A 25,046-nucleotide genomic window follows, 5' to 3' on the forward strand; every position below is an offset into this window, starting at 1 on the left:
CCAGGTGACAGAGGTTCACTCTTACTGCTGCATTCAGTACAGGAAAATGGGCATGCAGAGTAGAACTCTCTTAAAATAGCTGCATCAGGTAGAAGTAGCTGGGAACTGGTGCAAAGATCCCACTGCCAGAGAGACATAAGGGATGATTTACTAAAACTGGAGAGTGAAGAATCTGGTGTAGCTGTGCATAGCAGCCAATCAGCTTCTAACCCCAGCTTGTTCAAAAAAGACCCAATTGGTTTCTATGTAGCGCTGCGCTAGATTTTGCACTCTCCAGTTTTAGTAAATAAACCCATGAAGCGGAGTGCTTCAACTTTTTGCCATCGATCCCAAATTTCAAGTACGAGTTATGGATTTACTGACACTTTGGATTTAAACAGTTTATAGGAGTGTCCCACCTCTTTTGTTGGCTCTTTAGGAGAAGTAAAAATTGCTTTCCAGTATGTCCAAACGAAGAGTAAAAACATTATATGAAATATGAAGAGGTATAATGCTGTGGAGAGAAAAAACAGAGGATACAATAAAGATACATATTAGTAGCAGAAAATAAATAAAATGCAAACAATAAAATGTAAGGCTGAAAGTGATCATTCATTTGTGGGTGGGCATAGTATGCTGAAACACAGACTGGCTGTTCTTACTTCTCTGGCACTGTAGCAGTGAGATCTATTCAAGGAAAATTCCTACTACTTGCCACTTCTACGGAGGAGAGCTACTCATACCTCAGCAAAAAGCTCACACTATATTTGCTGCAGTCTCCATAGTAAATGACAAGACGGGATGACAGACGGATACCCTTTCATGATGAATACAGTGATTGGGCGGGGCTGTGGATTCTGGGGTAACAACATTTTGCTGCCAGAAGACACAAAATATACCAAACACTGGCATGTACTTTAATGTGCGGACAAACTCCTAAAAATTAAAACTGACCTGACACTTTAGCTGATTGTAGTCACTGAAACTAAATGACATCCATTTAACTTCTATTCATTTTGTCAGCATTTGGCATCGTATCTTTAATAATTGCATACACCACTACCTGGTAGTAGTACAAAATATTTATAAAGCAGGTAATACGACAATCACTGCAGGTGAATCATCCTTATGCAAGCGTTTTCAATTATAGTGATTCATCCCCAGTGAATGTTTGTTGAAAAATCACGTTCATTGCTCCATAAATATGCCCCTAAGGGTGTAAAAAAAAAAAATAATTTTATAATATTATATATATATTTTCTCCTTTTCAATTAAGGGGCTTTTTAGATCACTGTAGATTTGTTTAATCCCCACATTAACCATGGACTACATTGGTCCTACATGTACAGGAGATGGCTGCTCAAGCAAAGCAGTGTCCCTGCTTTCCTTGCGGTAAAAAGATTGAGAAACACTGCTCTACATTCTAATGATTACGGATGATAAAAACTATCTAGCAGTGTATGGGGGAAAGAACCACATTTCTTTCTTTCATTATTCAGAAAGCACAGCAAAAGAAATGTGGTTCTTTCCCCCATACACTGCTAGATAGTTTTTATCATCCGTAATCATTAGAATGTAGAGCAGTGTTTCTCAATCTTTTTACCGCAAGGAAAGCCTTGAAATATTTTTCAGGTCTATGGGAACACCTGCTAAAAATGGATTATTCAAATACCTCATGGTACATCACTGTGATCGATACATTATTAAAACATTAGAATAAACAAATAAAGTGGAAGGGCAGATCATTTTTAACTATCAAAAATTGCAGCGCTTAGTAAAGTGTCAGTATAGACAAAAATTATAGAACTAAAACATTAGTAAATCAATTAATGCTGGTGTAGAGTGAAAAAGTGTCCAAACGGGTAGATACTAAACAGATATTCAATTTGTGCTACAACAGTTCATATATTTAGTGATCCTCCGAATGTGTAGAATGATCCTTCACAAAAATGTGTTCACCATGGCACTTTACTGCCGTCTCAGCCAATCAGGAGGAAGAATCCTGGGCAGCAGAGTCTCTTGTGCAACATTGCTGGATCGAGAGGGGACTCGGGTAAGTATTAGGGGGGCTGCTGCACACAGAAGGCTTTTTATCTTAAAGGGTTTGTTAACCCACATAACTCAAACTCTGCCAGACTCTTAGAGCCTGGCAGAGCACACTGTACCTTTCTTATAGAAAAACGAGTGCTGTAAATACTGCTTTAGAGCCGTCTTCAGGCCGGTCACATTACTCACGGCCGCTGTACAGCTCTGATGAATGGATACTGCAGGAGGGGCCGTGATCTCCCTATGACATCAGCTGGGGAGATCACATGGCTGCTCAGCCTCTCCTGCAGTAGCCATAGAAACCGGCTGAGAGTCATGTGACCGGCCTGAAGACATCGCTAAAATGATATTTGCAGCACTCGTTTTTCTAAAAGAAAAAAAAGGTACAGTGTGCTCTGCCAGGATATAATAGAGGACTGGCAGTGAGGATTTTTTTTTTTACATTTTACTAGAAGCGGCAGACACAAGCTGGCATGCAAAGAGTGGGGTGAGGGGGTGAGGACAGAAGAGTAGAGGGGATAGAAGCATATGAAGGAGGCCCGCAATTAAACCACGGTGATCAGGGCTGTACAGTCAACCCAGAGAATTAACAATGTTTTGATTCAATCATTTTTGTCTATACTGACTCTTTATTAAGTGCTGAAATGTTTGTTATTTATTGTATATCTACACCCATTGCATGCAGCTTTACACTTTGCCATTAAGTGCATGCAGAATGTTTGTTTAAGATCATTTTAACACTCTCCCACTCTATATAGAGAAAAGTATTTCCAATAATTAACTTGAAATTAAATAAATAACGGAAAAACGCAGACAGTAAGAATTGTGGTGTGGTCTAACATCAGTGATCAGTGTAGAAGTGCCCCTTACATTGGTGATCATTGTAGGTGGGAGATTGCTTCCTGCTCATGGAACGCCAACTTCAAGGAGGAGCCCCTTAGTTCCACAGAACCTGCATTCAAAAAGGCTGATGTAGAGAATGAAGTATCTAGATCAGTTTTATCATTCTATAAAGGGGTCCATTGATTTCACCAGTGAGTAAAGTGGGTGTGTCCATTCCAATAAGCAGGGAACCCATTAACAGATCTGCTGAACTGGAGCAGGTTTTTCCACCCAAACCCTAACAGGCCCATATCCATATTTAACCTATGGGAAGGGCGTATGGAAATAGTTATTTCTCTTTACATTAAAGTACATCTGATCACAGAACTAATCTTGGGGGTTCGTTTTTTCCCTCATCGGATTTAGATGGACCCAACAATAATCTGATAGTAATAACTGCTTGTCTTTCCAACTGCCCATAGACTTACATGACGCTTCAGTTCAGATCCACCTGAAAACCTGACAGGCAGATCTGAACTGACCAGCCGTGCGAAACATTGGAGGAAATCTTGCTATACAGCACAGCGTCAGACATATTTACAATAACATTACACAGACTTACCTCTTTCTAAAGCATTTTCGATAGTCACTGAATGGGAAGAAAAAAAAAAAAAAGACATTATTTATCTACACAAGCCAAATCACACAGATTGAAAGAAATCAGCGCTGATGACACATATAGCCCCAATGGTATCTGCACTGCACACAATTGTGCCATTGGTGACTGGGATGCTATACAGTCTGCATTGAATCCAAGCTCACCAAATACTTCTATGGGATTCTGCAACCCCCTTACTTTAGGCACTTTAAGAGGAAGCAGAGTCAAATAGAGATACATCCAAAGTAAAGCTCGCCATACAATACACCAATCAGCAATAGCAACATGACCAGGGTGGATAGAAATCTGGATTTTTTTTTTTTATTATTATTTAAATCAGATTTTTTGTTTTTAAATAGATTTTTACTCAAAAGAATTGTATTAAATACATTTGATTAAAACAAAATCAATCAAAAGATAGCTTTCCATTTAAGATACATTAATAATTGAGTTTATTCAGCATGAAATTGAGCTTAGTTATGTAGCATGAGGCTTTATATTCTGCAATATTTACATTTTTGGTAAACTCATTCAATGAATCCAAGCTCTGCAAGCCGAGACAACATGGACTGCATTGATGCATTCACACAATGTCACAGTAACCATGAGATAAACCAAAGTTCAGGAATATTCCTTTATCCCATTGTTTTGCAAATCTATGTACACTACAAAATTGTATGATTGAATTGGTTCTGATCATTTTGCTGTTTTACTAACCAGACAGCTTATTATTCTAAATAGGAAACGTTCATGTTATTTGCAAATATTAAAGATTCTAGCTACCAGCAAAAATAAGTCCTTACATTTAAAGAGCACCTGTCATTTCAGATCCATCATGGCAGCACCTTCCCATTAAAGTGAATGTGACTGTTGGTGAGTCAACAGCGGGTCAGAGGAGGAGCCGTTGCAGGACAGGGATGGCAATTGCTCTTTAAAAATGATTATTTTAATTGAGTTGATTTAACCACTTTCCATACCGGGCACTTACGCACCTTCCCGCCCAAGCCAAGTGAGTGAGCGGGCAGACTCATAGGTGAGTGAGTGAGTGAGTGAGCGGGCAGACTCATAGGTGAGTGAGTGAGTGAGCGGGCAGACTCATAGGTGAGTGAGTGAGTGAGCGGGCAGACTCATAGGTGAGTGAGTGAGTGAGCGGGCAGACTCATAGGTGAGTGAGTGAGCGGGCGGGCAGACTCATAGGTGAGTGAGTGAGCGGGCGGGCAGACTCATAGGTGAGTGAGTGGGCGGGCAGACTCATAGGTGAGTGAGTGAGTGGGCGGGCAGACTCATAGGTGAGTGAGTGGGCGGGCAGACTCATAGGTGAGTGAGTGAGTGGGCGGGCAGACTCATAGGTGAGTGAGTGAGTGGGCGGGCAGACTCATAGGTGAGTGAGTGAGTGGGCGGGCAGACTCATAGGTGAGTGAGTGAGTGGGCGGGCAGACTCATAGGTGAGTGAGTGAGTGGGCGGGCAGACTCATAAGTGAGTGGGCGGGCAGACTCATAGGTGAGTGAGTGAGTGGGCGGGCAGACTCATAGGTGAGTGAGTGAGTGGGCGGGCAGACTCATAGGTGAGTGAGTGAGTGGGCGGGCAGACAAATAGGTGAGTGAGTGGGCGAGCGGGCAGACTCATAGGTGAGTGAGTGAGTGGGCGGGCAGACTCATAGGTGAGTGAGTGGGCGGGCAGACTCATAGGTGAGTGAGTGGGCGGGCAGACTCATAGGTGAGTGAGTGGGCGGGCAGACTCATAGGTGAGTGAGTGGGCGGGCAGACTCATAGGTGAGTGAGTGAGTGGGCGGGCAGACTCATAGGTGAGTGAGTGAGTGGGCGGGCAGACTCATAGGTGAGTGAGTGAGTGGGCGGGCAGACTCATAGGTGAGTGAGTGAGTGGGCGGGCAGACTCATAGGTGAGTGAGTGAGTGGGCGGGCAGACTCATAGGTGAGTGAGTGAGTGGGCGGGCAGACTCATAGGTGAGTGAGTGAGTGGGCGGGCAGACTCATAGGTGAGTGAGTGAGTGGGCGGGCAGACTCATAGGTGAGTGAGTGGGCGGGCAGACTCATAGGTGAGTGAGTGAGTGGGCGGGCGGACTCATAGGCCAGTGAGTGAGCGGGCGGACTCATAGGCGAGTGAGTGAGTGGGCGGGCGGACTCATAGGCGGGCGGGCGGACTCATAGGCGAGTGAGTGGGTGGGCGGGCGGACTCATAGGCGAGTGAGTGGGTGGGCGGGCGGACTCATAGGCGAGTGAGTGAGCGGGCGGACTCATAGGCGAGTGAGTGAGTGAGTGGGCGGGCGGACTCATAGGTGAGTGAGTGAGTGGGCGGGCGGACTCATAGGTGAGTGAGTGAGTGGGCGGGCGGACTCATAGGTGAGTGAGTGAGTGGGCGGGCGGACTCATAGGCGAGTGAGTGGGTGGGCGGGCGGACTCATAGGCGAGTGAGTGAGCGGGCGGACTCATAGGCGAGTGAGTGAGTGAGTGGGCGGGCGGACTCATAGGTGAGTGAGTGAGTGGGCGGGCGGACTCATAGGTGAGTGAGTGAGTGGGCGGGCGGACTCATAGGTGAGTGAGTGAGTGGGCGGGCGGACTCATAGGTGAGTGAGTGAGTGAGTGGGCGGGCGGACTCATAGGTGGGTGAGTGAGTGAGTGAGTGGGCGGGCGGACTCATAGGTGGGTGAGTGAGTGGGCGGGCTCATAGGTGGGTGGGTAAGAGGGCGGACGCATAGGTGGGTGGATAGGTAGGTGGGCAGATGGGCAAGTGAGTGGATGGATAGGTAGGTGGACAGACGAGTGAACAGATAGGTGGATGGGTCTGGTCCACAGTAAGGAGTGTGCAGAGTCCTCCATGCAGAATATAACACACATCATGGTGAAGTGGAAGGAGGACATCTCTGGCCGGGCTCAACCATCCCCTCCATACAAAGGCTGTAATCCCAGCACCTGACATGGAAGGAAGGCGGAAATGTTGCTTCCTCCTACACCGGCTGTAGGGAGTTCACCTCACCGACAAAATCAGCATTGCTAAGGACGTTGTCTGCTTACCTAGACACAGCTCACACACATAGGCGTAATACGACCAAAGCACGACCAGGGAGATAATGACTACAGGCACCCATGCTAGGACTCGCTGGCAGCACCTCAGTCCCCTGGACAGAGCCATTCCGCAGCCAGTCTGCATCCTGATCCGTGAAATCAGTTGTCCTCTAGTCTGGTCTTCCTGGTAGGCATTCGATTCACTCGGAAATGGAGCGCATGTGACTCCTATTCGAGTTTAAATGTAGCGACATCTGGTGGCGTACAGGTACTATTACATCAATTTGTACCTAGGGGCGGGTAAGCAAATATTCCTGAAAACTAAGAATACCATTATTCGCCACCAATCACGTATAATCTATTATTATCTGGAAATTAAAGCGGTTGTAAACCGCATAAACAATTTATTTATTTTCAAACCTGCAAGGCAAAAGGCATAATCAGCTAGTATGCACCGCATCTATCCGACTACTATCCGTATCTGTCGTATCTATCCGACTACTCACTCACCCACCTATCCATCCGCCCACAGTTTTTAGGTGAATTACACACCCGATTGAGCACATTTTAAAGTCTCGTTAACACCATATCTGTTAAAGGATAACTCTGCTTTGTTATAAACAAAATATAGCAAGTAAGAAAAAGTAATAGAGTATATACAATTGCTAAACAAACCATATTGCAATTGCAATTACCTGATGACCAGATTTCCAGGACAGTGGGCTGGAAGCTCATGGACCAGAAAGTTGACCCTAATGGCCGATTCCTAGTCCTAAAAGGAGAGCTAGACTGCCATAGGGTCACCCTGGCCTCCCTATACCTCCTCCTAATCACACCCAACACGTTAATGCCCCCCTGACCTTTGTAGAGGGGGCGATGATCATGGGTGGACTTCTTAAAGCAGAACTCCACCCAAAAGTGGAAGTTCTGCTTTAAGTTCTCCCCCACTTCGGTCCCATATTTGGCATGTTATTTTTTTTGGGGGGGGGGAGCAGGTACCTAGTTTTGACAGTTACCAGTTCCCACTTCCCCTTGGATCAAAGCAATTCAAGCAGAATCTCTCCTTTCCCCTTCCCTCCCCGCAGTCTTCTTGGACACGTTTTAGGTGCAGCATGGCTCACACATGGGCAGCCGGCTGTGATATCGAAAGCTGCATAGCTGGCTGCCCACAGATAGGATGCCAACACCAGGAACCTAAATGTAGCGCCTGGTTACTTCCAAGGTAACCGGTGCTATTGAAATGTAAGGGGTAAGTGACTCTGATTCCAATTGCAACCATTTGATTAGGGCTTCTGTTTCGGCTTGGCTGTGCTGTGGGCTCATTCTGTCGTGCTGGGGTGTTTTCCTACCCCGGTGTGGTAGGTGGCAGCAGTGGAGCTGAGGTTTGGGTGTTCTCTCCCAGCGAGGGAGGTTTTGGGCCTCACTGGACATGCTGGGAGAGGGTACTTATGAAGCAGACGCCATTTTGTGTGGTCTTCTTCCGGTGTGGCACCCACCTTTGGGGTGGCCACATCACGGCGCTCTGGTGTTATGGTCTACCTGGCCGGAGTGTGCGTACAATGCGGTGTTCCTGGTTTCGGGCCTAAGTTGGTCCGGAGCATTTGAGCAGGACGGGACCCAGTGATTGACTGGGTTCCCACTTCGAAGATCCCAAGCGAGTTTAGCTGTTCGCTGGGGAGTCCATCTGAGGAGCGCCAATGAGAGGCTGGCGGTCCAATAGGATTCTGACAAACCACCGGGGATCGAGGTGACCGAACAGTGAAGGATTGACTCCTCTTTCAGTCGGTACCTGTGGCGACGTTAAGAAAAGAGGATCCAGGCGTAACTTTACCTAGGAGTGTTATCTCCATATTCTGACATTCATTTAAAAGGGTCTGTGGCAGAGACTTTGGGCTAGATTCAGTAAGACTTACGATGGGCGTATCAGTAGATACGCTGTCGTAAGTCCAAATCTGCGCCGTCGCAACTTTAAGCGTATGCTCAAATTGAGATACGCTTAAATGTTGCTAAGATGCGACCGGCGTAAGTCTCCTACGCCGTCGTATCTTAGGGTGCATATTTACGCTGGCCACTAGGTGGCGCTTCCGTTGATTTCAGCGTAGAATATGCAAATGAGCTGGATACGCCGATTCAGAAACGTACGTGCGCCCGGCTGATTTTTTGCGTTTGCGTAAGGCTTTTTCCGGCGTAACGTTACTCCTGCTATATGAGGCATAGCCAATGTTAAGTATGGACGTCGGGACAGCGCCAAATTTTACGTCGTTTGGGTAAGTCGTTCGCGAATAGGGCTTAGCGTAAATTACGTTCACGCCGAAAGCATTGACTATTTGCGATGTGATTAGGAGCATGCGCACTGGGATACGTTCACAGACGGCGCATGCAAATATTTTTTTTTTAGCTAAATAGCTTCCTTTACCTTACTGCAGTCCTGGTTTATGTCCTCATTGTTCGTTTTTGCTTTGATGTTGCTGTAATTCCTCTCTGTTCTGGACACTTCCTGGTTGTCTGTTTCATGATCACCACAGTACTGGGAGATTTCTCACTGTGGTGACTAATCAAGGAGGTGTGATTACTGTGTGTCTAAAACCCCTCAGCACCAATCCAGTTTCGTTTTACAAACCATTACTGCCCTCTATTGGCTCTCTGGCTCTGTACATCAGAGAACCAGGAAACAACAGCAAAAACTAAACTAAACTGTAGGTACATTATATGATTGGTTTTTATCTATTTTTAATCATTTTTAAAAGGAATCAGTTAACTATTATGTCTCTATACCCTGTAAACAGTAATTTCAGCTAAAAATATTTTTTCCTTTAGTGACCCTTTAATGAAAAAAAAAAGAATTGCTGACTAAAACATTTATGAAAAACAAACAGTGTTGGGTCCCACCCAAATCCATACCAGGCCCTTTGCCAACATTTTAAAAAACAAAGTGATGTCGCCGAGTGGCCCCCGCATCGCAGCTATTTAAGAAACGTCACATGGCGGGTCAGGCAGGTCACGGGAGCGTTTGAGGCTTGTGGCTTGTTTAGTTTTTCGGGTCATGCAGTGGCCTCGGTGTCGCAATTGACAATGGATCTACATCGTGGGACATTGCTTTTTTTAATAAAGGAATTGGCAAAAACTCTTGTACTGTCTTTATTCACTTTTACACTTTTTAAGTACATGGGTAGGGGCACTATGTACTCCATATTCATTCACATGGGGGGGGGGCTGGATCTGGGGGCCCCCTTGTTAAAGGTGGCTTCCAGATTACAATAAGTTCCCTGCCCGCTGCCCATTCCTCTTGGCAAAAATCCTCCAGTTCCTGTAAATTCTTGGGCTGTCTTGTATGAACTGCATGTTTGAGATCTCCCCAGAGTGGCTCAATGATATTGAGGGCGAGAGACTGAGATGGCCACTCCAGAACCTTCACTTTATTCTGCTGTTGCCAATGACAGGTCGACTTGGCCTTCTGTTTTGGATCATTGTCACGTTGGAATGTCCAAGAACGTCCCATTCGCAGCTTCCTGGCTGATGAATGAAAATGTTCCTCCAGTATTTTTTGATAACATACTGCATTCATTTTTCCAACAATTTTGAACAAATTTCCTGTGTCTTTGTAGCTCACACATCCCCAAAACATCAGCGATCCACCTCTGTACCTTTCATCATAGACCTTGTTGACTCCTCTCCAAACGTAGCGTTTATGGTTGTGGCCAAAAAAGATAAATTTTGGTCTCATCACTCCAATTGACTTTGTGCCAAAAGGTTTGAGGCTTGTCTCTGTGCTGTTTTGCGTATTGTAAGCAGGATACTTTGTGGCATTTGCGTAGTAATGGCTTTCTTCTAGTGACTCGACCATGCAGCCCATCTTTCTTCAAGTGCCTCCTTATTGTGCATCTTGGAAGCCACACCACATGTTTTCAGAGAGTCCATTTTTAGGGTTAGTTAGGTTTAATCTAGAATTACACTTTAACCACTTGACCTCCAGATGGTTTTATCCCCTTCATGACCATACCATTTTTTGCTAATCAGCACTGCGCTACTTTAACTGGAAATTGCGTGGTTATGCAACACTGTATGCAAATTATATTTATATGAATTTTTCACACAGATAGAGCTTTCTTTTGATGGCAGTTGATCACCACTGGGTTTATTTTATATATATATATATATATATATATATATATATATATATATATATATATATATATGAAAAAAACTTCCCAAAATTTTGAAAAAACAATATTTTCTACTTTCTGCTATAAAACATATGCAATAAAATGTAAACAAAAAATATTATTTCTTCATAAATTTAGGCTAAAATGTATTCTTGGCTTAGCAGGGGTTAACATCTAGGGGCAATCAAGGGGTTTAGAGTGTGCCTGTGCAATGTGTAATATGTGCTTTTTTTCTAACAAATCTGGCTGTTTTTCTCCCTACTTTGCAGGGGGAAGAACAGCCAGATCGCCAGTCTGTGTACTGTGTGTATGTAAAAATACAGGGCTCTGTGCTGTGGTTTGCTACAGCCAATCAGCAGCTCTTGACCATAAATCATTGGCCAGGACCTGCTGACAAAATCCCGCTGTAGCAAATGACAACACGGGCTAGCAGCAGGCACGCACATGCGTACCCCTAACCCAGAACAGGCTTGATGATGTACATGCACTTGATTCAGCCTCCCTGTGCCACCCCACTGCAGTAAATGTACTGTGGCCAGGCAGCAAGCAGTGAAGAATTCCACTGACCGACAATGCTGGTGGTTATTATTGCTGCTACTGACACTGTTTTGGATCTCGTCTGGTGAGTATCTGCCTTATGTAGTTAGATGCATGCATCAGAAGAACCACACTGGAGCCGTGCTCAAGGTTTGTGTTGCTTCTTTATTTGCTTGCAGATGCATGGGGTTTTATAGGCGAGCTACTGATGCTATGAGCATGTGTATCATTAGCATAATGTTATCTAGGTATTTGTAGCTCCCGATTGGTCCATGTAAGGTGAACTTCCTCCAGGTTCTGTGCATCACCAAGTTGGGCTTAATCCTGGTCGGAGGCGCCATCTTTATACATTCTTCATTCGATGGGAGGGGGTGCTGCTGGAGAGTCTGTGATGCTGGAATCACCTGTTGCTGTGATAAAGACAGAGAAGAAAGCTGACTGGTATGCAAGCTGAGCCAGGGATGTAAAAAGTTAATGATAAAAGTCCGCTGCTGTACTGAAACATGATACCTCACACGGGCAGTCAGAAAAGCTACTAGCGGCCCGTTCTTAGTTGGGAATAAGAAAGCACTTTTATATACAGAAATATAGGCTTTGTGGTATAAACAAGAATGCATAGAAAATGGGCATTTTACCTGATTCATCACAACACCAATGCTAGGGATTAATATTCCATAACCTATCACCAATGCAGAGGTTATTACGGAAGCTGGAACCAGTGCTGGCGATTGTTGGTGAAGAAACTGACATCAATGCTGGGGGTTATTATTGTGAAAATTGGCACAAGTGCTGAGGGTTATTATTGCTGCTATGGACACCAATGCTGGAGATTATTATAGCAGAAACCGGTACCAATGCTAAAGGTTATTACTGCGTAATTGGGCACCAATGCGGGGGGGGGGGGTTATTATTGCAGAAACCAGTACCAATGCTAAGGGTTATTACTGCGTAAACTGGTGTCAATGCTGGGGGTTAAAATTGCAGGAACTTGCACCAATGCTGGGAGTTATTATTGCAGAAATTGGCACCAATGCTGGGAGTTATTATTTCAGAAACTGGCACTGATGCTGGGGGTTATGATTGTTGATATTCACACCAAGTGTGAAAACTGGCACTGATGCCACAGGGTTATTATTATGGGAACTGCCATCTATGCTGGGGGTAGTCATTGAGTAAACTGGCACTGATGCTGTGGGTTATTATTGCACTAAAGCTAGAGGGTTATTATTTCAGAATCTGGCATTGATGCTGGGGTTATTATGGTTGTTACTGATACCAATGCTGGTGGTTTTTATGGTTGTTACTGATACCAATGCTGGGGGTTATTATTGCAGAAACTGTCACTGATGTTGCATAACTATTATTACGGAAATTGCCTTCTATTCTGGGGGTTATTATTTTGTAAACTGGCACCAATGCCGGGGATTATTATTGCAGAAACTAGAATTGATGCTGGGGGTTAATATTGCTGCTACTGACACTAAGCTAGGGGTGTAATTGAAAAAAATTGCACCAATGCTGAGGGTTATTATTTCAAAAAGTGTTAATGTGGGGGGGCTTTACTGTAGAAACTGCAGTTTTCAGTTTGCCAGATGAATTTGTCCTGGCACTGTTGGTGGTTGGCTTAGGTTATGGAATTGAATTATTTTTCAGCAGGGAAGTTTGTATGTATATTTTGTTAGGCAAAAAGTTGTTAGGCAAGTGGAGTGTTTTGAGCTTCTGCTGTATTCACTGAAGCAGTAATTGATTGGTGTAGTCTGTCCAAAGTAGGAGTCAGCAGCTGGGTGATGACCAGATATATGTAGCTACAAAAATAAACCAGGACCAGACAATATGTATATATCTTTAAAGTGAGATTTATTTACAGTGAAACAAAAGACAATCACACACCAGAAAACAGTAAAACATGAACAAACTCTAGCTACAAAATACATAATTAAATACATAATTAACCTAACAGAGACCTGACAACTAACTATATACAAAATATATACAAAATGAGAGACACAGGTAACAGGAGCAGGATACACAGGCATAAGGATCTGGCAATCAAAACCCTGACACACCGTGTGCTAGTGGGAGAATCATTATATGTTCTGCTAGCAGCCAAGACCATTTGGGACTGATTACTGGGGCCTACTGGCCTCTGGGAGACGCCTGCTGGTGGACACTGGAACTGCAGCAATCAGTCCGGAGCACCACAGTACCACCAGTGGGTTTTTTTTTCCCCCTAACCCCTGCCTTCAGAAGACGTTTCTAGAGGTTAGGGCAGGAGAATTCAGATACCTAGTATGAATATTTAATAGGGCCAAGCTAATCCCTAGAGAGGTCTGACCTGATAGTGGCTGGGCTACTGTTAACTAGGCTGGAACCCTGGAATAATTGTCTTCTGTCCCCCTGCGGGGATGGATCCATGTGCTCAAGGGAAGGAGGACTGCTTGCCTTTGGACTTCCCTTCTTGGACTGGAAGCTGGGCTACTCTGCTGGAGGTTGCATCTCTGGACTGATCATTGGCAGGATCTGTGAGTAGAGCCAAGTCCCTGTGTTGCAGTGTCTCTCGGTCCCTCAGTCCCAAGACTTTAGCCCACTGTCGTCTGAATCCATACTCATATGCTAGGTGCAATGTCAGATGACAACAGAAATAGCAAAAAGGGTATAAAAGAGTTAAACAAGAGAAGATCAGACAAGGAGAGAACATTTTCTTATAAAAATGAAATATTCCCTTAGACAGTTGTCATGAGGGACAGTGGCCCCAACAGCGAGATTTGATTCTCACCTGTAAATTGTTGGACTTCCCATCCTTTTTGTCCTGCTGAAAATAGTCACCAGAGCAAATAGAGGGGGAATGTCTCTGCATTGGAACAGGCAGCAATAAATACTTGACACAGACCCTTCTATTTCTCTAACCAAAACTCACAAAAATAAGTTTATGATAACGGAAAACTGGACTTACAAAGCTCATCTTACAACTCATGTTTTCCTTCTGCTAAGTTGATGTCAACAATGACCTAAAAGGGATCCCTAGCTAATCCATAAGCAGAAAATATAAAAACATTTTATTTTTAAAGGAATACCAGAATTCTAGTTCCTGGCTGCTAATGGGTGGGCTCAACTTCAGTGGAAGATGCTGGCTTTAATGCATTAACATGAATTATAAAAGGAGACCCAGGTGTGAATTTATCTTCACTGGTCAGTAGATAAACATTTTTAACTGGACATTTATTGTGATCCCACACCACAAAAAATATATTACAACAGTATAGAAAACAGTCTAAGATGTGTGTATTGCATAGAATGTGTTTTCCTCAGGAAGAAGACAGCCAGGTCGGACATTGTCTAAATGCCCTCTGTGTTCTTAGATAGACCACAAACACATCCAACTACTATAGGGTGAGTTTAGTTCTACAAAAAAAAAAGTTTGCTTGGACAGTTTTGTGACTTGCAGTAGATGAAATCTCATCACATATAAAACGTTCCTTCCGTTCCTGAAACACCCTGCAGTGCTCGTTTGCTGCGAATTGCATTATGGTTCTTGGGAACAGCAACAAATCTTCTTCTCTTGAGAAAATCAGGAACTGCAAAATTATTATCCCACAGGTACTCTGGAGAAAGAATTTTAGTGGGTTTTTGATAAAGAAAATACTTATTCAAGTAGCTTTCATCATGCCAAATGGCTTCCATTTGTTTTTCCTTATCCACCATCATAGCATTATAGCAGAAACTGGTTAGTCTGTAGACTTCTTCTACTGTACCCCCAAAAAATCCACCAGCATAGTAAAAGTCCCCTTCGTCTGTGGGAATGTAAGCTGTGGACTCTGGTCGTCGCTCATATGTAAATCGTTCCCGTGATGCACTAAAAAAGCCAGGATGTAAAGTCCCAAACACGCCTCCTAAAATCTCAACCCCGACCTCATCACTGAATCTCATATCAACATCCACACACACCAGGTAATCCACTTCATGGATAAATCTCTGGTGGGACTGATCACGAATCATCTCCATCCGTCGCATGGACACATCTTGCCAACGTTGGTAGCTGGGAACTTCCAGTGTTACCAGTTTTCTGCCAGCACTAAGGGTAAAGGCGGGAATGTCGCTGACTCGATCAGTAAATATATAATAGGTGACTTTATGTCCCACCATAAAAAACTTCTCAGCAGTTTCTATGAATGTCTGAACAAAGACTGAATACCTGAAAGATAATGAATCAAAGAAAACAGAGTCATAAATTAAGAAATGTGGAGTGAATGAGATGTAATTGGGCTTTTCACTTGTGTCGCATAGAAACTGTGCGACTACTTCCTAGCTCCATCTATGGGGGTGGTGGGGGCTGGAAAAAATAGGTGAGTATATGGATCTACCTACAGGCTTACTTGGGAAGCCATTCTCTATTGACTTATGAGTGAGTTGTGGGGAATTTTGGAGTCTACTGAGCTTGGTGCAGAAGGTCTTCAGCATTGGAGGGTTCCATAAGCACAGGATAAAGGCTGTCAATGTTAATAAAAATGCTTTATCATAAAATCCATCATGTTTATTCCATTATGATTCAAAATCATACTCATACAAATCTGAGAGATTTTTGTATTTGTATTGACACTGGTACAATTGAGAGTCCCATTTGTGTATGTATAAACTTTGGCTTTATACTGTAGAGTGATGAAGGTATTTCCCATAAGGGATATAGATACTTCGATACATCTATTAATTTAGCTATATCAGTCCTTGGAGAAGCCTGAAGATAATGCAAGGGTGTGGAGGGGGGGGGGGCAGAGCATTCTCCAAGCCTACGTATGTGCCAGTAGGATACGTTAGGCTACAGAGGAGGCTTGGGACAGAGCCATCTATAGAGTAACTAAAGTACGGTGGTCTATGGAGGGGACTGGCAGTTCTCTGGATCTGTGAATGAAGCAGAGTACTTTAAAAGTTTATATAAATGGCCAGGGGTTGAATCCTTCTACAGAGAGGCCTGGGGATACTGTGGGTCTATAGTGAGGGCTAGGGTATCTAGAATGTATTATCTGTCATAAGAATTCTGATATGGGAGTACATTTTACAGATTTCAATAAGTTTGAACTGCCTAGAATGCCTTTTATTTTTAAAGGAATACCAGAATTCTAGTTCCTGGCTGCTAATGGGTGAGCTCAACTTCAGTGGAAGATGCTGGCTTTAATGCTGATGCAATGACTTCAATACTTTTTGTATCACAAGTCAGGAGTTTTGATTGTTCATTATACTTGCTGCGTGTACAATAATACACTGGTCTATCTCTAAATCCCAACAAAAATAAACTGTCAATCTCCAAAATACAATGCCTTGAAAGAAGTATTCATACCCCTTGAAATTTTCCACATTTTTTCATGTTACAACCAAAAACGTAAATGTATTTTATTTTGATTTCATGTAATATACCAACACAAAGTGGTACATATTTGTGAAGTGCAAGGAAAATCATAAATGTTTTTTCAATTTGTTTTACATAATTATGTGAAAAGTGTGGCATGCATTTGTATTCAGCCCCCCTGAGTCAATACTTTGTAGAACCACCTTTCGCTGCAAATGCAGCTGCAAGTCTTTTCAGAGCCGTTTTTCACCAGCTTTGCACATCTAGAGAGGGAGATTTTTCCCATTTGTCTTTGCAAAATAGCTCAAGCTCTGTCAGATTGTTTGGAGAGCTTCTGTGAACAGCAAATTTCAAGTCTTGCTACAGTTTCTCAATTGGATTTAGGTCTGGACTATGACAGGGCCATTCTAACACATGAATATGCTATGATTCCATTGTAGCTCTGGCTGTATGTTTAGAGTCATTGTCCTGCTAAAAGGTGAACCTCTGCGCTAGTCTCAAGTCCAGTGGCGGTGCATCCATAGTGGGCGCCGGAGCGCCGCCCATCTCGCTTCCACACCACCACTGATACAATACATAGTTTCATGCATTGCATGAATCTATGTATTGCCGCTGCCGCCGACTATTCAGATGGCCGGCCCCCTGGTGAGCGCCGGCCATCTGAATAACGGCAGCTGGTTGGCTGTGAAAGTGCCTATCAGAGCCAACGGCTGTAATAAGGCTGTAATCGGCTTCCAAATATTTATCCAAGGGACGCACGGGGGGTGCGTTCCTTGGATAAGACTGACAGGCATCTCAGCCAATCAGGTTCACCGGTTCTGGTTACCGTTAACCTGATTGGCTGAAGCGTCATCGAGGGCGGGAGAAGGCATTGAGGGACCGTGGAAGGAGGCAGGGCACAGTGGCGATAATTACAGGGCACGGTGGAAACAATTGGCACAGTGGAGACAATTGGCACAGTGGCGACAAAGGGCACAGTGACAAAAAAAAGGGCACAGTGGCGACAATTAAAGGGCACAGTGGTGACAATTGGCACAGTGGCGACAAATGATGGGCACAGTGGCTGTGTTTGGCATGGCATAGTGGTGGCAATTGATGGCACAGTGGCTGCGTTTGATGGCATGGCACAGTAGCTGCATTTGATGGCATGGCACAGTGGTGACAATTGATGGCGCAGTGGCTGCGTTTGATGGCATGGCACAGTGGCTGCGTTTGATGGCATGGCACAGTGGTGACAATTGATGGCACAGTGGCTGCGTTTGATGGCATGGCACAGTGGCAGCGTTTGATGGGCCCAGTGGCTGCATTTGATGGGCACAGTGGCTGCATGTGATGGGCACAGTGGCTGCATTTGATGGGCACAGTTTTTTTTTTTTCGTTTGTTTGCGCCCCCCCAAATTTTTTTTAGCACCAGCCGCCACTGGTGGTGACAATTGATGGCACAGTGGCGGCGTTTGATGGCATGGCACAGTGATTGCCATATATTTGTCTCCCTCCATCTTCCTATCAACTCTCACCAGCTTCCCTGTCCCTGCTGAAGAAAAGCATCCCCACAACATGATGCTGCCACCACCATGTTTAATGGTGGGGATGGTGTGTTCAGGGTGATGTGCAGTGTTAGTTTTCTGCCACACATAGCATTTTGCTTTAGGCAAAAAAGTAAAATTTTGGTCTCATCTGACCAGAGCACCTTCTTCTGCATGTTTGATTTGTTTCCCACATGGCTTCTCGCAAACTGCAAACGGAACTTTTAATGGCTTTCTTTCAATGATGGCGTTCTTCTTGCCACTCTTCCATAAAGGCCAGATTTGTGGAGTGCATGACTTATAGTTATCCTGTGGACAGATTCTCCCACCTGAGCTGTGGATCTCTGCGACTCCTCCAGAGTTAACATGGGCCTCTTGGCTGCTTCTCTGATTAATGCTCTCCTTGCCCGGCCAGTGGCGACAATTGATGGGCACAGTGGCTGCGTTTGATGGCATGGCACAGTGGTGGCAATTGATGGCACAGTGGCTGCATTTGTTGGCATGGCACAGTAGCTGCGTTTGATGGCATGGCACAGTGGTGACAATTGATGGCGCAGTGGCTGCGTTTGATGGCATGGCACAGTGGCTGCGTTTGATGGCATGGCACAGTGGTGACAATTGATAGCACAGTGTCTGCGTTTGATGGCATGGCACAGTGGCAGCGTTTGATGGGCCCAGTGGCTGCATTTGATGGGCCCAGTGGCTGCATTTGATGGGCACAGTGGCCGCATTTGATGGGCACAGTGGCTGCAATTGTTTTTTTTATTTAGTTTTTTTCGTTTGTTTGCGCCCCCCAAAAAATTTTGAGCACCAGCCGCCACTGGTGGTGACAATTGATGCCACAGTGGCGACAATTGGCACAGTGGCGACAAAGGGCACAGTGGTGACAACTGGCACAGTGGCGACAAAGGGCACAGTGGCAAAAAAAGGGCACAGTGGCGAAAATTGATGGGCACAGTGGCTGCGTTTGATGGAATGGCACAGTGGTGACAATTGATGGCACAGTGGCTGTGTTTGATGGCATGGCACAGTGGCTGCGTTTGATGACATGGCACAGTGCGAAAATTGATGGGCACAGTGGCTGCGTTTGATGGCATGGCACAGTGGTGACAATTGATGGCACAGTGGCTGTGTTTGATGGCATGGCACAGTGGTGACAATTGATGGTGCAGTGGCTGCGTTTGATGACATGGCACAGTGGTGACAATTGATGGCGCAGTGGCTGCGTTTGATGGCATGGCACAGTGGCTGCGTTTGATGGCATGACACAGTGGTGACAATTGATGGCACAGTGGCTGCGTTTGATGGCATGGCACAGTGGCGGCGTTTGATGGGCCCAGTGGCTGCGTTTGATGGGCCCAGTGGCTGCGTTTGATGGGCCCAGTGGCTACATTTGATGGGCACAGTGGCTGCAATTGTTTTTTTTTTTTTTTTTTCGTTTGTTTGCGCCCCCCCCCCAATTTTTTTTAGCACCAGCCGCCACTGGTGGTGAAAATTGATGGCACAGTGGCGGCGTTTGATGGCATGGCACAGTGATTGCCATATATTTGTCTCCCTCCATCTTCCTATCAACTCTCACCAGCTTCCCTGTCCCTGCTGAAGAAAAGCATCCCCACAACATGATGCTGCCACCACCATGTTTAATGGTGGGGATGGTGTGTTCAGGGTGATGTACAGTGTTAGTTTTCTGCCACACATAGCATTTTGCTTTAGGCAAAAAAGTTAAATTTTGGTCTCATCTGACCAGAGCACCTTCTTCTGCATGTTTGCTGTGTTTCCCACATGGCTTCTCGCAAACTGCAAACTGAACTTTTAATGGCTTTCTTTCAATGATGGCGTTCTTCTTGCCACTCTTCCATAAAGGCCAGATTTGTGGAGTGCACGACATAGGCCTTGTACACACGACCGGATCTGTCCGCTGAAACTGGCCAGCGGACCAGTGTCAGCGGACAGATCCGATCGTGTGTACAGGCTAGCGGACAGATATCCGGCGGACAAATGTTTCTTAGCATGCTAAGAAACATGTCTGCTAAAAAAACTGTCCAGCGGACATGTCCGCTGGTTAGTACACCTAACCCGCGGACAGATATCTCCCGCATGCGTCTAATGGATTCGACGCATGCGTGGAAGTATTTTACTTCCTGGTTTGGTGATGTGGCGGCGTCAACGTCACCGCCACATCACCGCCACATCACCTCTGTCCACGGGAAATTCGGTTTGATGGTGTGTACAAGCCATCAGACCGAAATCTCCGAGCGGACATGTCCGATGAAAACGGTCCGGCGGACCGTTTTCATCGGACTGTCCGCTCATCTGTACGGGGCCTTATAGTTATCCTGTGGACAGATTCTCCCACCTGAGCTGTGGATCTCTGCGACTCCTCCAGAGTTAACATGGGCCTCTTGGCTGCTTCTCTGATTAATGCTCTCCTTGCCTGGCCTGTTACTTTAGGTGGACATGTCTTGGTACGTTTGCAGTTGTGCCATACTCTTTAAATTTTCGTATGATGGATTGAAAAGTGCTCCAGGAGATGTTTTAAGCTTGAGATATTTTTTTTATAACCTAAACCTGCTTTAAACTTCTCCACAACCTTATTCCTGACATGTCTGGTGTTTTCCTTGGCCTTAATGATGCTGTTTGTTCACTAAGGTTCTCTAAAAAAAACTCTAATGCCTCATACACACGATCATTTTTCGGCATGAAAAAAAAAAAATGCTCTAGCAAAGCGCAGTGACGTACGACGGCACTATAAAGGGGAAGTTCCATGCGGATGACGCCACCCTTTGGGCTGCTTTATCTGAATTCCTGTTAGTAAAAGACAATTCGCGCTTTTCTGTCTGTTACAGCGTGATGAATGTGCTTACTCCATTACGAATGGTAGTTTTACCAGAACGAGTGCTCCCGTCTCATAACTTGCTTCTGAGCATGCGTGGGTTAACGTCGTTTTAGCCCACACACAATCATTTTTTCCAACCCGAAAAACGACATTGTTTAAAACGTTAAAAAATGCAGCATGTTCGAAAAAATATTTGGTTGTTTTTCAGAACCAGAAAAATACTGTATTTATACACACGATCATTTTGAATTAAATTTTTTAAAAACAACGTTTTTTTCATGACGAAAAATGATCGTTTGTACGCGGCATAAGGGTGTCATAGAACAGCTGTATTTATACTGAGATTAAATTACACACAGGTGGACTGTATTTATCAGTTAGGTAAATTCTGAAGGCAATTGGTTCCACTAGATTTTAGTTAGGGGCATCAGAGTACAGGGGGCTGAATACAAATGCACGCCACACATTTCAGATAATTATTTGTAAAAAAAAATTTAACTAATTTATAATCTTCCTCCAAATTCACAATTATGTGCCACTTTGTTTTGGTCTATCACATAAAATCCCAATAAAATACATTTACATTTTTGGTTGTAACATAACAAAATGTGGAAAATTTCATAAACATCTAACGTGAATCCTTATGGTATACAATTACTCCTGAGTTTGATTAAACCACAATTGATGCCACAACACCAGTGCTGTCAATCCAACTTAATCTGTATAGAGGAAAAAATTGCAATTTATTTATTATTCAACCTGTGCCTAATTTAAAAAAATCAGACGTAATGTCTTGTGCATGCTCCACTACACTCCCATCCAATAAGTGCTCTAACTCTGTGCAGATTACATGCTCATCTAAAGATTTGACCCATATGTCATATCGGTAAGTGTGTTGTCCCTTCGACAAAGGTGGAATCCCTGGATGCAGGAGGTGGGTGTGTAGTTCCCTTTAAAGCGTTAGAGCTCAAATTACAGTGGCTGGGGGCAATGCTCAGAAGAAAGAAGATATCACAATAGGTTTTTTTAAAGCCCTATTTTGGATATGCTCCCTTATTCTTTTCCAGAGGGTTCTCTTTGTTCTTCCTACTGCACTGCAGGCCACATGGACACTGCAGTGTGTATACAATTCCCTCTGTCTTGCATTAAATAAATTGTACCATTTTGCAGTTGCATTTGCTATAAATTCCTCCTTTTTATTCCAATTGGTTTTTATACACGCACAACATCTTTTGCATGGGTAAAAAGCCGTTCCCATCAAAAGAAGGACCATTTTCCTCTAAGTGGATGTTTCTACCACATTTTTAACAAACTTATCTCTGAATGTCGGGGTCCTTCTGTATGTAAACTTGAAAAGGTCAGGTAATCTCTCTTTTAAATGCTTGTCAGCTCTCAGTATATGCTAATGCTTCTTAAATATATATTCTATTACTTTATGTTCAATATAATGGGCATGTTACAAACATTTTTCTCTCAGTTCTATTTTCAATTAGTTTCAATCTTTCCATATTACCAACTTCTTTGATCTTCTTTTGAATAAATTAAATTTCCCTTCTGGATAAACTTTCGCCCTATTTCACCTGTAGTCATCTTTGTAGTCATCCTTCATCCCAATTTATTCTAAGCCTAATAATTGTCCCTTTGGTTTATTGATGAGCCACTGGGTATAATGGAAGCTATAAAAAGGTTTTTTAACTATTCTGGTTGACTGAGTTACAGAAAGTTTTTGTACTGATCTTCCTCTTCTCCATACTAATGGAGACGTCTCCAAGTCCAAAAAAATGATTTTCTCTTTATAGACATGTTGATAGGTTAATCGGATCCTGTCTAAATGGGCCCTAGTATACCTGTATGTATGTATGTGTGTTAGGGACCTTAAGTTGTAAGCTCCTTAAGGGCGGCCCCTCCCTTTTCCTGGCCTGCCGGGCTGTATGCTCGCATAAGGGTCTGATGTGGATTTTGGGGGGAACCCATGCCAGTTTTTTTTTTTTTTCAATTTGGCGTGGAGTTTCCCCTAAAGATTCTTACCAGACACAAAGTTGTTTGTACAACTGTCATGTCGTACCAGTGTGAACCTAGGCCTCAGAGGCTTTTTAGAGAACCATAGTGAACAAATAGCATGGTTAAGGCCAAGGAACACACTAGACAGGTATTTCAAAACATGGACGGTTGGGACTTTAAATGAGATGCGATTAGCAATATGCGATTAAGTATATATATGGAAAATATAAAAATTCTTACCATAAAGACCAGGCTCAAAAATACCAAACCAAAGAAGCACTAAACCAAATTAATCTGTCTAACTGTATGTAATTAAAACAGAGGTTTAGTTGCAGTTATTTGCAAATATCTGGGAAGCTGCAGGCCAGCGTCACGGCACTCTGTGTAACTGCAGTCCTAACTATGATTTTTAAGGCCTCCAAAGGAGGAACCCAGGTGTGCTAATTAATAGATCGGGAACAGAAGGCAACTAGAACCGCCCCTATCTATGGTTGGTCTGGCAAATGAGAGCACTGAAAAAACAAAATACAAAAAACAGGGGTGAGACCAATACATGCCTACCAAACCAAAATACCACCAAACTGGGTGCGGACCACATCAAACTGGGTCAGCTAGTCAAAAAACGACAATGGATAAATGAACTTGTTGGTGGCAGATCTGTGGAGGCAATATGTAACACTCCTGAAATCGCATCTCCATCCCTAGTTAATGTTAAAAGAAAAAAGTGGGGTTGGGACTTTATATGAGGCATGTGGTTTCCATCACCACAGGCCTCCATCCCTGTAAGGGTTTCAAAATATGGACGGTTGGGATTTTAAATGAGATGCGATAAGCAATATGTGATTAAGTATATATATGGAAAATATAAAAATTCTTACCATAAAGACCAGGCTCAAAAATACCAAACCAAAGAAGCACTAAACCAAATTAACAGTTAGACAGATTAATTAAACACAGCAAACATGTGAAAGAAGGTGCTCTGATGAGATGAGACCAAAATTGAACTTTTTGGCCTAAAAGAAAAACACTATGGGGTTGATTTACTAAAGGTAAATCTACTCTGCACTGCAAGTGCACTTGGAAGTGTAGTCGCTGTAGATCGCTGTAGATCTGAGGGGAAGCTCTGAAATGAGGGGAAGCTCTGGTGATTTTATTATCCAATCATGTGCAAGCAAAAATGCTGTTTTTTATTTTCCTTGCATGTCCCCCTCAGATGTACAGCGACTGCACTTCCAAGTGCACTTGCAGTGCAAAGTGGATTTGCCTTTAGTAAGTAACTCCCTGAGTGTGGCAGAAAACTAACACTGCACATCACCCTGAACACACCATCTCCACCATGAAACATGGTGGTGGCAGAATCATGTTGTGGAGATGCTTTACTTCAGCAGGGACAGGGAAGCTGCTTAGAGTTGATGGGAAGATGGAAGTGAAAACTCGTTCAATCATTCAGCCCATTTCTCTCAAAGGGAGTCATAAGTGTAAGTATGCTGGTATATCCTGATTTTAGAAGGTAGGTAATGTGCCTAAAAAGAAGAACCCCCTAGCATCCAACAGCCCCCCTTAAGAGAACACTAGTGCATGGTAGCCAGGGGGCCTGGCTCCCATTGATGGGCTGAATGATTGAATGAGTTTTCACTTACTTACTGCCCTTACCTGGGAAGGTATTTTCTCAATCTTCTACAGACATGTTATAATTTCTCCCTGGCCCTCCTCTGTTCAATTGAACCATCTACAGTATTGATATCTTCCAGTTCTGCTAATCCTTTGAGCTAGGACCATTATCTACCTTATCCCCTAGCCAGCTGCCGTGTTGCCTGTCCAGACTCTAATCGGTTGCATCATAGCTTCCACAACAACTATCACTTTTAAATCTCCTGAAGAAGCACATGAGAGCGTGTAACATGTAAAGCAAGTATTTGAACACCTTTCTACCGCTTATCTGTAACTTAACCACACTCTTGTACTGACTACCACTATGGAATAATTGTTATTCATTTCTGGGTCTCCATGTAGTTTATTGATGGTTGTGTACATCAGCGGTGCTCTAGCTATTTGTATTGATATAATTATGTGTTTTTTTAGAGATTTTTGTAAAATATTATTTTTTTACCTG

General features: G+C 43.9%; 2 protein-coding genes across 3 annotated transcripts in view; both read right to left on the bottom strand.

Moving 5' to 3' along the window:
* The window catches only part of ZDHHC15 (zinc finger DHHC-type palmitoyltransferase 15), a 66,592-nt gene extending 59,846 nt beyond the window's left edge, over window positions 1–6,746 (bottom strand). For both annotated transcript variants that reach the window (XR_005743573.1, XM_040323992.1), the window contains exons 1-3: window positions 6,539–6,746; window positions 3,470–3,496; window positions 399–493 (exon numbers count right to left, since the gene is read on the bottom strand). Coding sequence is in view for 1 of the 2 variants with exons in the window: in XM_040323992.1 (XP_040179926.1) it covers window positions 399–493; window positions 3,470–3,496; window positions 6,539–6,674 (258 nt within the window). In the remaining variant the exon portion in view is untranslated. The remainder of the gene's footprint in view (window positions 1–398; window positions 494–3,469; window positions 3,497–6,538) is intronic.
* Window positions 6,747–14,429: 7,683 nt separating this feature from the next.
* Window positions 14,430–25,046, bottom strand: part of LOC120913786 (histo-blood group ABO system transferase-like) — a 34,571-nt gene continuing 23,954 nt past the window's right edge. Inside the window, exon 7 of the mRNA XM_040323993.1 lies at window positions 14,430–15,421. Within this exon, the coding sequence (XP_040179927.1) occupies window positions 14,689–15,421 (733 nt within the window). The 3' untranslated portion in view covers window positions 14,430–14,688. The remainder of the gene's footprint in view (window positions 15,422–25,046) is intronic.

The sequence above is a fragment of the Rana temporaria genome, chromosome 9 (assembly GCF_905171775.1).
Source record: "Rana temporaria chromosome 9, aRanTem1.1, whole genome shotgun sequence".
NCBI lineage: Eukaryota > Metazoa > Chordata > Amphibia > Anura > Ranidae > Rana > Rana temporaria.